This window comes from Nilaparvata lugens, chromosome X, assembly GCF_014356525.2.
Source record: "Nilaparvata lugens isolate BPH chromosome X, ASM1435652v1, whole genome shotgun sequence".
Taxonomy (NCBI): Eukaryota; Metazoa; Arthropoda; class Insecta; order Hemiptera; family Delphacidae; genus Nilaparvata; species Nilaparvata lugens.
In genome coordinates this window covers 86,888,169-86,903,090 of record NC_052518.1, presented here as the reverse complement: position 1 = coordinate 86,903,090, position 14,922 = coordinate 86,888,169, and the positions used below count along the sequence as shown (strand labels likewise).

At 33.5% G+C, this 14,922-nt stretch overlaps 1 protein-coding gene across 1 annotated transcript; it reads left to right on the top strand.

The window, feature by feature from the left end:
* Nucleotides 1-59: 59 nt before the first annotated feature.
* On the top strand, nucleotides 60-4,029 carry LOC111045159. The gene is made up of 2 exons (XM_022330483.2): nucleotides 60-227; nucleotides 1,227-4,029. The coding sequence occupies exon 2, from the start codon at nucleotides 1,227-1,229 to the stop codon at nucleotides 1,815-1,817; it is 591 nt and encodes a 196-aa protein (XP_022186175.1). The 5' UTR covers nucleotides 60-227; the 3' UTR covers nucleotides 1,818-4,029.
* Nucleotides 4,030-14,922: the final 10,893 nt, after the last annotated feature.

The window sequence follows — 14,922 nt, the reverse complement described above, 5'->3', positions numbered from 1 at the left end:
TTGAGTACTTGCTGGACAAAGTATCTCCAGTCATAGGAAAAAATGACACCCAATTGTGACTAGCCATACCAGCCAAACTTCGTCTTGCTATCACACTGAGGTATTTGGCAACTGGTGACAGTTTTAAAAGTCTACACTACTTGTTTAAAGTTTCAAGTGAAATAATATCAAGAATTATTCCTGATGTTTGCAAAGCTCTGAATTCTGTGTTAGAGGAAAAAGTAAAGGTTAGTTGTCCAAATAATTTTCTTACACAACTTTCATGTATAAAATGTTATTTATTATAAATGAAAATATGTCTGCATGAGTTTTGCATAGGCCTACTTTTTTATTGGAAGTATAAATGAATATATGTCAGATTTATTTATCAATAGGCCTATTTGAAAACACACAAATTAAATTATGAATAACCTTTAGTATAGCTGTTGTTTTGAAATGTCATTGGTAGAGCTTCACTAAGCACATCTGCAGGACTTATTTGTCGACGGGGGTCTTGGCTGACATCCTGTTGACGTGACTGGTCCGAGTTGATGCCATACGGAACAGTATGTGGTATTGACCGCCCATAACTATGGCGGCTAGTTGTAGTGCCAGACATCTCTGTAGAACTGGATGCATTTGAAGAAGGACGGCAGTCCATACGAGATGGAATGGTTCCACTTAGGAATAGGTTTTGCCTTCGGTTGAGTAATATTCCGTCTATTTCATACATAACGAGTTCTCTTTCTTCTTCCGGTAATTTTTTCAACTTTTTGGCCAATATTTTTCCAATATTTACCTTTGTTTTGTTGCTTACAACGTTTTGTAACATTGTAAATGCCTCTCGCATTTGGTTTCCAGCTTCCTGGAGCTCTGGGGGGTTTTGGCATCGCCGGATGGTCTGCTGAGAATTTACCTGTTGTCTTGCAGACGGTGTTTTTTCAGGCTCTTGACGTGGAGTTTCACTCACTTGACGTGGAGTTCTTAGGGTTGTCATCGGCACCGGTGCATCCTCAGTTCCTTCATCCAAGTCATCAGCTGTAACTTCGTCCTGAGCTACCTGAAAAAAATCATAACTCGATAACTTTTAATGTTAATGTATTTACTAAGTACTGTGTTAGAACTATAGACAGGGGAAATCTGTTAAAATAATGGGTCAACCTCAAAATAATATTGGAAGTTCATAAACTTCATTTAACAAGGGCCTGTTAAAGACCAATAATATTAATACTTGTACTTTGTTTTAGATGCCATGTAATGCGGATGAGTGGTTGGAAATCGAAAAAGGATTTAGTAACAATTTCCCACACGCTATAGGGTCAATTGACGGGGAACATGTCGTGATTTTCAACCCTCCTCATAGTGGATCGGACTATTTCAACTATAAAAAAACATTCAGTATTGTTCTATTGGCTGTAGTGAACAGTAAGTACCAGTTCATCTTTGCTGGTATAGGAAGTCAAGGCAGAATAAGTGATGGTGGTGTTTTGCGAAACAGTGTTTTGTGGGACAACATTTGTGACAATAAACTAAACCTGCCCACCGCAAGGCCTTCGCCAGGATCTGACATCCCTGTACCTTATGTGTTTTTAGGCGATGGTGCGTTTGCATTAAGTACCCACATAATGAAGCCTTTTCCTGGTGACCATGAGTATGGTTCTGCCAAACGCATATTTAATGACAGGCTGTCAAGATCACGAATTATTGTAGAGAATACTTTTGGTATTTTATCAGCAAGATTTAGGGTGTTTAGAAAACCAATTGCAATAACTCCAGAAAAAGTTACATTGATAACAATGACAAGCATTTTACTCCACAACTTTTTAATGAATAGTTAAACATCTAGACCACTGTACAACCCTCCAGGCACTATGGACCAGTATGATGGCACCGGTAGATTAATTCGAGGGAGATTGGCGACAAGTCGTCGATGAACGTTGCGCAATTAGGCCTATAGCAAGAGTAGGCCGCAGACCAGCGATCACTGCTCAGAAGATCCGTGATGAATTTGTCAATTACTTCGCAAACAACGTGTAATTACTTGATGTGTTCTACAAACCTACAGTTGGATCTTTGTTCGGACAATTCCCAAGTTATTTACAACATACAACATTACAACAATTTATTACTCGCATAAATGAATTTGTAAATGTTTTAGCGTGATTAATTAACAATCATTCACATATGTATTTTTGTTATAATTATACAATAAAAATGGTAAGTAATCAGAACATGGTTGTGTTGTTTACTTACCGGATTCTCTGTATTCACATTTTGTGTTACTTCATACACTGGAGAAAAAACTGCTCCATATACAGTAGAACTTCGATAATTCGAACCTTCTATAATTCGTAATTTCTATAATTCGAAGTAAGAGCTCCGGACCCTTGAAAAAACCTCTTTAATTCGTAGAAAAACAATGTATTTTGGTCCTTTCCATAATTCGAAGTGAATCTGCTGGTTCTGGTTAATCCTGAGACTCTGTAATTCGAAGTAACGTCGGTCATAACACTCTATAATTCGAAGTTACCAAGGAGTGGGAGAGATGGCGTATTTCTCTCGCAAGAGAATGGGAGAGAGGGCTCGCATGCGTAATTTCTTGTCAACAAGAGATGCCGATGATTCAGTTTTCTCTGCCTTGGTATCCATTGAAAACGCAATTGATCGTACTAGAACGGACCAATTTAAGCAGTCAAAAATAACTGACTTTTTTTAAATAACATAATCTTGATTTTTCTCATAGTTACTGTATCGTATATCCCTTATTTTTCACTAGTACTGTTTAATTCAACTACGATTCAAAAAAACTTTCAAAATAGAAAAAAACACTTACTTTGATTGATGACGATCGCTTCGACCTGATCTTGATCTTCATCAGGCTGAGAAACAGTTAAATCTTGCAACAAGGTTATAAATTGGTAACAAGAGTCAACTGTTTCTCAGTATGGAGAAGATCAACACCAGGTCAGAACAGTCGTCATCATTCAAATTCAGTGCTTTCAACTGAATTGTAAAAATGTTTTTTAAATGAATGTTTTCATACAGTGATTATTTTAGTTTATCTCTTTGCCTCGTATTCAGTTTATTACATTGTTTGTTATATCCTTGTGAGAATTTGGGGTTTTTGCGTTCTTTTCCCTTTAAATTATGTACTTGTACAGTAGTGGTACTGTATTCAATATCTGAATCATTCCATAATTTAATCTTATCTTGAAAATATAAAAACTAGGCGTAGGCTTTATAGGACATTTTACTTTGATTATTTTTATACAATAATTATTTTAGTTTATCTCTTTGCCTCATTTTCAGTTTTGTTATATTGTTTGTTATATCCCTGTGAGGATTAGTACAGTATGTGAAAACAGGAGAATACAGTACTTTATATACTACCTTCTATAATTCGTTCTTTTTTCTCTACAACCTTCTATAATTATTCGTAACTTCGATAATTCGTAAACTTCCATAATTCGTAGTAAAGCGTCGGTCCCTTGAACTTCGAATTATCGAAGCTCTACTGTACTCAAAAGCGAACCATACTGGTTTGTAAATGTCATCCACGCCAGCTCCAGATCTTATAGATGCCTTCTTTTTCCTAAGGTGTCCTCGAAATGTTGCCATTAACGAGTCCTTTTTCTTCTTCAACTCCGCAAGTGGCCGGTTTAAATCCGTACTCAAACGGCACCAGGCATCATGTAATTTTCGTTTGTCCTTATGATGTTCATGTGTAGGATTCTATAGAACATCCTCTGCATGATAAGCTTCGAGAAACTGAAGCGTGGCTTCGTTTGTCCACTCCATTTCCACTAGACAACATCACAACTTAACCACAAGCACAAGACAATGAACTGCAACAACAGGTTGGAGAAGCGACTGCGTGCAACTGAGCCCGAGTGCAGACGAGAGTGTAAAGGGGCCCTTTGACTCGTGCCAAAAACCGCTCCCAAACCGAGCGCAGGCGAGGCCGAGACATGGCCTGACGAGCACACCGTGTACACTCTTGCCCTCGCCTGCTCTCGTCTTGTCTCGGCGAGAGTGTACTGCTAATATCTCCTAAAGTTTTAGTTTGTGGAGTATTTTTGCCCTTTTTTCATCGTGAAACACACTGAAACAAAAAGTATCTCAGATTTGGATGAAACTTGCACCATAGATATAGCTTGACATGAGAAATGTCGGAGCCAAATTTGGCACCTCCAGCTACTATACAGGGATCAATTTCTCTTAGAATCCCATCACTTTGAGTACTACTTCGATTATTTTTCAGGTTCTTAACACAGTCACCGCTAACCCCAAATTCTCTCAGTTTCTGTCGCTTGGCTTCACTGGCCTCACCCCCCTCGTCAATTTGACCTTGACTATGACCTGCTGTTTTTTTTTTTTTTTTAATATCTTCCCAGAGACTCCTAACAAAGTATGAGAATTGGCAAAAAAAAATGCTTAAAAACATTACTTTCAATAAGAAAATATACAAGTTAAGTAATGTGGTTCGTTTTGGTTCTAATACTGAACTGTTTATTTTTGTAAAATCAACAAATTATAATGATAGGGATAGTGAAGCTGATGTAACAGCTGGGTTTACTATCTGCCCCTCCCCAGTCATCACTATCCCTGCAACAAACATAAAAACCAAAATAATAATGAAAACAAGCCTATGTTAGTTCGTTTGGCAATCTGGCGATCGCCTCTTGACTCTTATTATCTCATGAGCATGTGCTATCTCAGAACGTTTTGTCATTCCTTGAAATTTTCCAAGCTTCAATCTATTCCTTGAGAGACGTTCCTGTACAATAAAAGGTCCTCTAAAACGGTGATTTGCTTTAGTCCGTTTGTGCATCTCATGTTGATGAATTAATTGCAGAGGCGTAAGGCCTGTTGTTGAATGAATGCTATTGTTGTAAGCAAATATTGCACTCGCCATAGCTTCTTTTCCAGTTATTGATTTATCAGCCTCCAAGAGATGAAGGTGTTTTGTTAAAGTATTATGTAATCTCTCAATCATGCCGTGGGATCTTGGATGTCCTGTTGTAAAATGACTTGTGATTCCAAACTCTTGTAATACTGCCTTCACTCGACTATTGCAAAACTCTTTCCCTCGGTCCATAATTAACTCCTGTGGACTTTGGTATAACCCCAAAAGTCTTATCAGATTCACTACCGTACTAGGCATTTAGCTGTCTTGTTTTCAAGAGGCCAAGCGGTGGCGAATTTAGTGAACCGATCAATTGAAGTTAAATATTTTTCTTTGTTGTAATGGAAAACATCGACTTCCATTGTATGGAAGAGTTGTTCAGGTGTAGGTATTAACTGTAGAGGTGTCTTGTAAGGGGCTCTATCATATTCAACTTTTTCACAAGTTTCACATGCACTTAGAACATTATTCACAGTTTTGAACATATTGAGCCAATAATACTGTCGTTTGAGATGTTGAACAGTCTCTTTAACTCCTCGATGATTAGTTCTCCCTACATGATATTGTTTGATTATATTATCTTGTTGTATCCTATCTTCTATTGTTTCTACCTTTTTATTACGCATGAAGAATTTTATTTTCTTATCCCATTCTTTACTTTTATAGAGTCTTTCAATCTTATCCTTTAATAGTTGATCGTCCGAATAAATATAATAGATTTTACCTATGACTGTTATTTCTCGAATTGTATTCATAAAGTCTCCATCTGAAGTTTGAGGAGGGATAATAATAGTTGTAATTCTGATAGGCCCATACCTATGCATGTTAGTCTCAATTATTCCATCTTGTTTCTTTAACAGGACTATTTGGTTCCTTTTATCATTGATGATGTCACTTATTACTTCAATCTCATTTGGTTCGATTGTCAAGTATTCATTGTTCTCTTCCATTGAATTGACAGATAATGGATTAATATTTCTTGATAGGCAATCTGCAACAGAATTGTCGGTTCCTTTTATGTGTCTGATTTTAAAATTGTAGACAGCTAATTTTTGTTTGCATTTTGTGATTTGTGCAGAGGTTTGCTTGATTTGCATAATAATGCGGCATATGATGGGTTGTGAGCTGAATAGAGGTATGGCCGGCCTCAAGTTGTCTCTACACCATACAACTGCTAACAGCTCTCTTTCAATGGTGCTATAACGTGTCTCTGTGGCCGGGTGACAGTGCAACTACTTGCAAATGCAACACGTGCATCATCCTCAGCCAAAACTCCCCCCCCCCCCCCTATTGCTTCCCCACTAGCATCAGTTGTTAACGTTGCATCGGTTGCTAAAGGTTTGCAAACTGGAGAACAGGTGTACAGCGAATTGCTCTCTTACATTTTCTACTGCTTGTATAACATCAGACGACATAATGAACTGCACTTAACAAATTTGTCAGTGGCTCTGTCATCTGTGCAAAATTATTAATGAATTTTCGGTAGTAGCCTACCATTCCTAAAAATGTTTTTATCTCCTTAATATTCTTGGGAATAGGAATTTCTAGTATGGCACTTATTTTATTATTATCTGGGTGAATTCCACTAGCTGAAATTACATGTCCCATAAACTTCACTTCTGGTTGACATAAGTTAGTTTTTTCTCTTGAGACCTCAAGTCCAAATTTCCTCTTTCTTTCAAACAGTTGCGTAAGATGTTGTTTATGATCATGAAGGTTGTTACTGAATACCACAATATCATCCATGTAAATTTGGATTGCTTGCTCATCTATGTTTTTCAAGAATTTATCCATAAGTCTTTGAAAAGTAGATGCAGCATTTTTTAAACCAAATGGCATTCTTGTGAGCTCGTAATGTCCTCTTTCAAAACTGAATGCTGTTTTCTCAATATCATTTGGGTCCATTTTGATCTGATGGTAACCAGATTTTAGGTCCAAAGTGCTGAAAACCTGCGCTTCCCTCATCCTGTCAACCATTTCTTCCAAACGTGGAAGGGGATACTTTTCTGACTCAGTCTGATCATTCAGTTATCTAAAATCTACAACAACTCTGTACTTTGGTGGTTCTCCCGGGGCAGTCTTTTTAGGAACAACCCATAATGGACTACAAAATGGAATTTACTTTCTAATAATACCCTGTTTGAGCATGTCTCCAATATGTTCTTTGATAATTTTTTTCATTGAATGCGGATATCTTCTAGACCTTACAAATATAGGTTTTGATGATTTTAGTTGAATTGAATGATGAACTCTTCCAGTAGTAGTTAAAATTTCTCCCTGTTTTTAAACAGTGTCGTTGTACTTGTCTAGTATGTAAGATGCTAGCTGTGCTCTTTCCTTGGTCAACTGCATCTCATCTGTATTATCCTGTCTAGTAATGTAATCTAGCAATGTTAATCTTCTTCTACTGTCATCATCTTACTCGTATTACTATCCAATGAAATCCAACTTTTTTGCTCTTAGATCGTTTTCTGGACATCTTTACATTCTGGACATCTTTACTCTTCTTCCTCCCAGATGCCCACTGTTCTCCTAAATATTTTATTATTCTTATAATTCTCTTTCAAATTCTTCCCAAAATCTTCTTCGTTATCAATGGCTCCAACTTTCTTCAAGTATTTCGCCTGGACTACCTCCTATTCGTAGTCATTCTACTGTTCCATCAGATTTTATCTACTGCTTTTCATCAACAGGATATCTCTACAGCCTTCAATAATCAATTATCAGGTTAAACAACAGAGAAAGAGAGTGCTTGGTGACAACAATTTAAGTGATATAATGTGCAATGCATTAATTTGTATATGTGTGGTTACATAAATTCATGGTCGTTGGACGATGACCCAAATATCAAAATGTTGTGATGGATAGACAATCGAGCTTCGTCGAACCCCAAGTTATAACCAAGTGGTATTTTTTGCTCAGATGGTGTCAAGTGAATAGGTGACGGATCAATCCAATATGACAACTAGTTAAACAAGTTAAAAATAAAGTAAATAACAATGAAGTGAAAAATTAAGGATTGTGAGCAATATTACGATTATTTGATGTTACACTGCTCTGTATTCATCCTTTTTAAATAATTTGAGGATTTTAAAGAATTGAAATAAATATCAAATCACAACTGATTTCTTGTAAAGTTTACTGCCGTCAATCAAAATGTAAAAATACTTGATTATCCATTCCAAAACTTAGTATCTACTAACTATAAACATAACTTGATAATCTTAGAATCATCTTTCAGATCAGATTTCTCAGCTGTTAACAACTTGAAAATAACTTACACTCTTCCTTGAAAGAGACATTAACAGTAATCAGGTCTGCTTGAAGTAGAAAGGATCGGTTATATCGTTGTGAATAATGAATTGATTAAATGTCTGTGAATTGTTGTATGATTAAATGTCTGTATAAATATAATGAGCGGTCTGATTTTGATTTTAACGTGTTGGCCTCTTAGTCATCAGTAGGCAAAAGATTTTGGGACTCCAAAGTCATCATATGTGAACATATTTCAACTAAATTAGTTTGTAAAATTACATTCCTGACATTTTTACTCCTTAATTTTAATTAAAAAAAGCAATTTTGCGGAACAATCAAGTTCCTATTTAAATAACATTGTCAAAGATGTAAATGTCTTTAGTTCTATAGAGGATGTGATATTGGTTTAGAGTTTAGACCATTTCCATGGGATAGAAAAAACCTTGCCAGCTCCCTCATTTCCAATTTAATCCTTCCACAAAGGAATTCAATTAGGCTTTGACGGGTCGTCAATAATTTTGGTGTGCCCCAGATTGTAAAATATATCATTCGTAATTCTATAAGAACAAAGACAATGCAAAAATCTTTAGTACAAAAATATTAATTGATAATAGAATACAGCTGTACCAAAAACTGTAATCATAAGAGTTATAACATAAATCTTTCGCATTCTTGGTTATATTAATTGATCTTCCTGTTAATTTTTTTTTGTCCTGGAATCTCACATCAATTAATATAATATTCAACTATACCAGTGAAGCTCTTAACCATTCCATGTAATTAATTTAAACATTTAAAACCTAAGTAATACTGACAATATTCTATATTTTAACAGTTATCAGTGATAAAACATTTTTATGGGATTGAAATATGTATAGTATCAAATTAGCTTTGTATGGGAATGTATTCAACTAAAAAAAAAGATATGAAAATTTTCATAACACAAGCGGCTGCATTTAGATTATAAGGGCGCTGAATTTTGAATGAAATATACTCTGTATTTTGTAGTGATGTTATCATCAGAATATTCTCCCAAAGTATTCAAACTTAATCAATTATTAGAGATAATTTTTGTGAAGTATCCTACAAAATCGTTCTATAATTATTGATAATGTTAGTTCTTGATGAGTACAGTATTAACAAATGCTGAATGTTGATTACAAGTAAATTAGCAGTTGGAAAGATATTTATAATGTTGAAATTAGGCTACTGTTCAAATAAATACAAGTATTACATAATTCTTCAAAGTTTAAAGTCATGTTCAACTACTAAACCTATTCGATTAGAATGTAATAGACGTACGTGCTTGGATATTACATGCTATTACAATATTCATGGTGCATAAGGTGTTATATAATTGTCTTTAATTTGATAAATAATTTTATCTTGATGTTCAAATGTTCTTACTTGAACTGTTATTGTATGTTACGAGTTTGATTTATGACAGGAAATCTTTTTTTCATTATTTTGTCTGATTCAACTGTGATATGATAATTTGTGTAATGTTATTTTCTAAGACAACGCCAGAAAATATTTTCAAAAAACTTTTTTGGTAAACTACATAGAACCTCCACTCATTAGATGCAACAATCTTCGCAAGTTGTTGATTAACAACTTTCAGCCCATGATGCTTTTAGTTCACATGAGTAATTCTTATAATTTGGGCAAAAGCCAATTATTGGTAATTACTACATTTTGTCTTCTTACATCTTTATTAACTTCATAATTTGTCTAAACCTATTAGTAACCAAAACAATGAATAATTTTAATAATGTTGTATCCTGGTTTAAAAGCCAGTACACAACCACATACTGTTGGTGCTGATATTCTTCTTAGTCATAACAAATAGGAATGTAAGTTTAGTTTTTTAATATAATCTACAGGATTATTCATCATCTTTCACGAGTTCATTGATCATCTATCTGAAACAATTTTAAATTCTAATTCTATTCAATGTTTAAAAACCTGATGCAATTTTTATTTATACGTAATTGAAGTGAAAATGTTATCTTTGATGATGCCTTAGACTTTTAGTTTTACTTTTGGTACTAAATAAAAGCTTCATGTTTTTTCTATTGTCATGATCTCATATTTTAACGCAAGGAAAAAAATATTAAGTAAAGCAGTGGACAATTACATGGAATGATACCCAACATTTATGTAACAAATATATTCAATTTGAGATCTAAAATAACAGGACTTATTGCTCATGATATAGATTTGTGGTTTTCAAGAAATAGTTAAATGAGATTCAAATTATGATCAGAACAGTACATAATATGAATTAGGCTTTCGAATCATTTGTATACATTCTATAGCAAATTAATTTGAAAACTTGTAGTTCCCTTTTTTATTTAAAATATTACAACGACTAGTTTCGACCATAACTTAGGTCATTTTCAAGTTGAAATGTGTTGCCAAGACACATTTCAACTTGGAAATGACCTAACGTTGTAATATTTAAAATAAAAAAGGGAACTACAAGTCTTCATATTGCTCTTATTAATTTGTAAAAAGTAGCCCATTCAAGTGATGTGTTTTTCTTCTATAGCATTATACCATTATTCATTATATTATTGTTCACATTACGTTATTCCTGTCATCCTTCTCTATTAAGTAGGCTATTAGTGTACCATTTTTTGTTACTTGATAATTGGTGGAAAAATGCAATTAAATGAAACATGAATTGATAGAAGAATATTGAACGTGAACTTAACAAGTACTTTATTGCTACTAGTTAAAATGTATAACTGTTTTCTAATATACAGTCTTGATGTGATGATTTCATATTGCAATTCAGTTGTTAATACTAGTTATGAATTATGAAAATTTCTAAAGCAATTTGATTTTTGAAATCTGTTGTGTTGTTTGGCTTAGAGTTATCTGGAAACATTTTAAATAAAAATAAAAAGTTGAAATCATAATTTTAAAAAAATATATTTTTCTATGTAAGCCTCTACATGCGACTTTCATGATTTTATATTACATCTTACTTTGCCGTGATCTAGTTAATGGTTCCAGTAGTAATAACAATTCCTGTTGTTATTAATGTAGGAAATGTTGACAATATGTCTAGCAGTGACAATGTTATTTATGTAGCATAGTATTACTCCATATATGCTGTACTTGACTTAGTTTTCAAAGTAATAGGTTCGTTGTTTGGGTGGAGAAACTAGATTATTTATTTTTGGATGTTGATTGTTTACAGCAGTGTAAAGTTGTTTTATAAATTTCCGAACTATGTAATATGATTGTTGTTCATCTATAGTTGCTGTATGTACTGTTTTTGCGGTTTGATTTCGTATGGTTGTTAATCACTTGTGTGTGTGTGTGTGTGTGTGTGTGTGTGTGGTGTGTGTGTGTGTGTGTGTGTGTGTGTGTGTGTGTGTGTGTGTGTGTGTGTGTGTTAGTGCAATGTGTTATTTGACATATCAGTTTGGACATTCCATTTGTTAGTGATAATCATTTATTAAACAGTATTATTATAATTATCTTTGTTAGCCTGTTAATATTAAAGTATTATTCCAAAGCAAGTAGGAATTTATTGGGGGATATGTATTCAACTATTCTAAATATGAGGAGTTCACTTGAATATATCAATAGAAAAATGATGAATGTGCTTATTCTATTGAAAAAATTTTGAAGCTCAATTTTCTAAATTATTACCTTGGCAAATAGAATACTTGAGAGTCATAGATTATCATATAATTTTTCTTGTTTTACTTTCTGTACTGTAAGTTTGTAAATATTATATTTGGCGAAAAAATACCAACTTCATATTAATAAATTAATCTCTAAACCTCTCCATAAGTTAAAAGCGGATTAGAGTAAGTTCCAAAAACATGCATTTAAGTTTAATTTGGGGAAAATATGAATTGAATCGACATTGATGTTTATTTTAAATGAAAATTTATGATTTATAATGAAATAAATATTGACATTAATGTTCATTCTAAATCAAAATTGAAGAGAATTGAGTCTCAATGAAAAGTAGTTATTTAATTGCAAGAATAAGGTCATAGGCCACTACAATCATTTACGTAATCAATTACCCAAACTAATTTATTTAATTAAATTACAGCATATCAAGTAAATTGTACATGTGTATCACAATATTAGTTTCAGATATAATAAATAAACCACTATTATACTTGACTCAGTTTTTCGACGGATTCAAAGAATGCGTTTGCAATCGCCAGTTAGTTTGTATCTACTCGATAATATAAATTCAACATTTTGTATAAATTAATTTATTGATCTATCCTTTACAAGGAATCATCAGCAATAATATTCTATGTGGTAGATTTGAATATTTATTAATTCTATCGATTTGCGTTTCTGATAATCTTGAAAGGCATTGTTCCTTACTGTAACGAGATGCAATCTATTATAGGGCTTATTAGATGTTAACAGTCAAATTTTGTATTAGATTCAGTTGGGCTACTACTTTTTTTCTTCAGAAATGGTTGGATTGTATCAATGTTATAAGATACCATTATTCATTGCATTAGGTTATTTTGATTTGTTTGAACAATATTTCATTTTTGTCTTACTGTGTAATCATTCTATTATTGTAAAAATGTAATAATGTTAGTACTAACTTGATATGATTATGATAATTTGAACCTCGAAAATATTGTTCCATAAAGATATACAGTGTAATATTATGCTAAACAACATACCTTTTTCTGCAATTTTGATTCAAGATTTCTTATTTCACACAAAAATAAGACCGATTTCTCACAAAAAAATACTCCAAAGCATGTCAGGTTTCCCAATGACCTGGTTGTTATACCATACATCAAATAAAAAAATATTGTTATGAAATTGGTCCCTGTGATGAAATTGTAATCTTTTATTATTCTTTCAACTCATTATAATAAATAGAGCTTTTGGATGCATCTAAATCTGTAGTTAAATGTTACTTATAATATACAGTAATATTTTTTATTGTCTTGATTTGGACAAATTGACATGTTTTTAAGGGGCTACCAGACTGGCCCCGGTGGGGGCAATAAGTCTGTATGGTCTGGGGAGTATGAAATACCCAGAGAGATCTGGGTCCCCTTGAAAATGTATTTTTGTTGTAAAATTACCGTGTTCACTTTTTACGAAGCTACAAATAAAGGTACTATTTATATAATTTTTAAATACAGAAATAAGTTCTCCTTTTCTGAATTCTTCAACCATTGGACAGTATCCATTCAACAAAATGAATGTCCATATTTGCAAATTTCTCTGTTGGCGAGGGGAGTTTACTTTCTACTAGTTTTCGTCTTTTCTAAGAGCTATAGATTGACTTCTCAGGTTGAAAAATAAGGAGTTTGAAGTTAATTGTTCAATCTTTACTCAAACTATTTAAGTGTGGCATGTTATGAATGTTTCTCTTAACATTCTGATTTGTTTAGTGTTCTTGATGATTCCTGTGATATGTATTATTATTATTCAACTATTTATAACAGTAGCATTTCAATGTAAGTTGATAGATTGAGAAATCAATATTGTATTTATGATTAACTATTGTGATCAGACTAATATAGTACAATAATATAGTGATCATATTGAATTGACAGTACTTGTTTTGTTATTTAAAAATATCAAACCCAGTCCTTAAAAGTTTATCTTTTCTTAAATTTTCTTGTGTTTTGGATATTTCTTTATTGATTTTGACTAAGATTATCCTAATGTGGAGAGAATTTAGTAAATTATCCAACTTATTCAGGAATAATAATACACATTGAACTGACCGTGGAACTCAAGCCAACTCAAATCATCTGTGAGCTCAAGTTCATGGGTTCAAGTTTGCAAAGGGACGGTGGGCTGGATGAGGAAATACAGCATAGACTGAATTGCGAATGGTTCAACTGGAGAAGAATGAGTGATGTGATCTGTGATAAGAGAGTGAATTGTAAGATGAAGGGTAAGGTGTACAGATAGGTTGTGAGACCAGCTACGTTGTATGGCGCGAAAACCTGGCTTGTTTCAAAGAGGCAAGAGAAGAAAATCGAAGTGGCTGAGATGAGAATGTTAAGATGGATATGTGGGGTCACAAGAAGGGATAGGATTCGTAACGAGATGATTAGAGATACTCAGGTACAGTTGGGGTGGGGGTGGGACCACTGGGTAGGAAGATGCAGGAGGCCAGGATGAGGTGGTTTGAACATGTGCAGAGACGTGGGGAGGATTATGTGGAACGGAGGGTGCAAGATTTGGATCTGGATGACAGGAGAGGTTGGGGAAGGCCAAGGATGAGGTGGAGAGACAGAGTGGATGCTGATCTGCGGGAGAGGGGTTGGTGACACGGGGAGGAGATGAACAGGATTTTGTGAAGGAGACAGCTGAAGAAGGGAAATTCCGACCCAATATTATTGGGATTAGGCGTAGCCAAAGAAGAAGAAGATATACACATTGAATCTAGCCTACATACTAATAATATATTAATGTATAAATTGTCTTTTTTAACGAATGTATTGCTTCTGAATAACTTGAATAATGTTGCAATAAATCTACTATAAATAAATCTATGTACCAAAAGTTGATACCGGTACAATCGGTACTGGATTGCAGTGTGATTTATGAGAAGTTCAAGAACACAAATTTTAATGTATTAATTCACAATAATAATGTATTGATTCGTTTTTTAAAAGAAATATGAATTTTTAATATTAGTTTTTTATGAGCATAAGTAGTTGGATTTATAACTTTGTTTTGTTTTTTCTTGTAATATTGTACTGTTGTTTATGAGAAACAATAAATTCTATTCTATTCTTAAAAAAAAAGTT

Coding starts and splice junctions, on each gene's coding strand:
- LOC111045159 (XM_022330483.2), top strand. CDS start 1,227: ATGCCATGTAATGCGGATGAGTGGTTGGAAATCGAAAAAGGATTTAGT.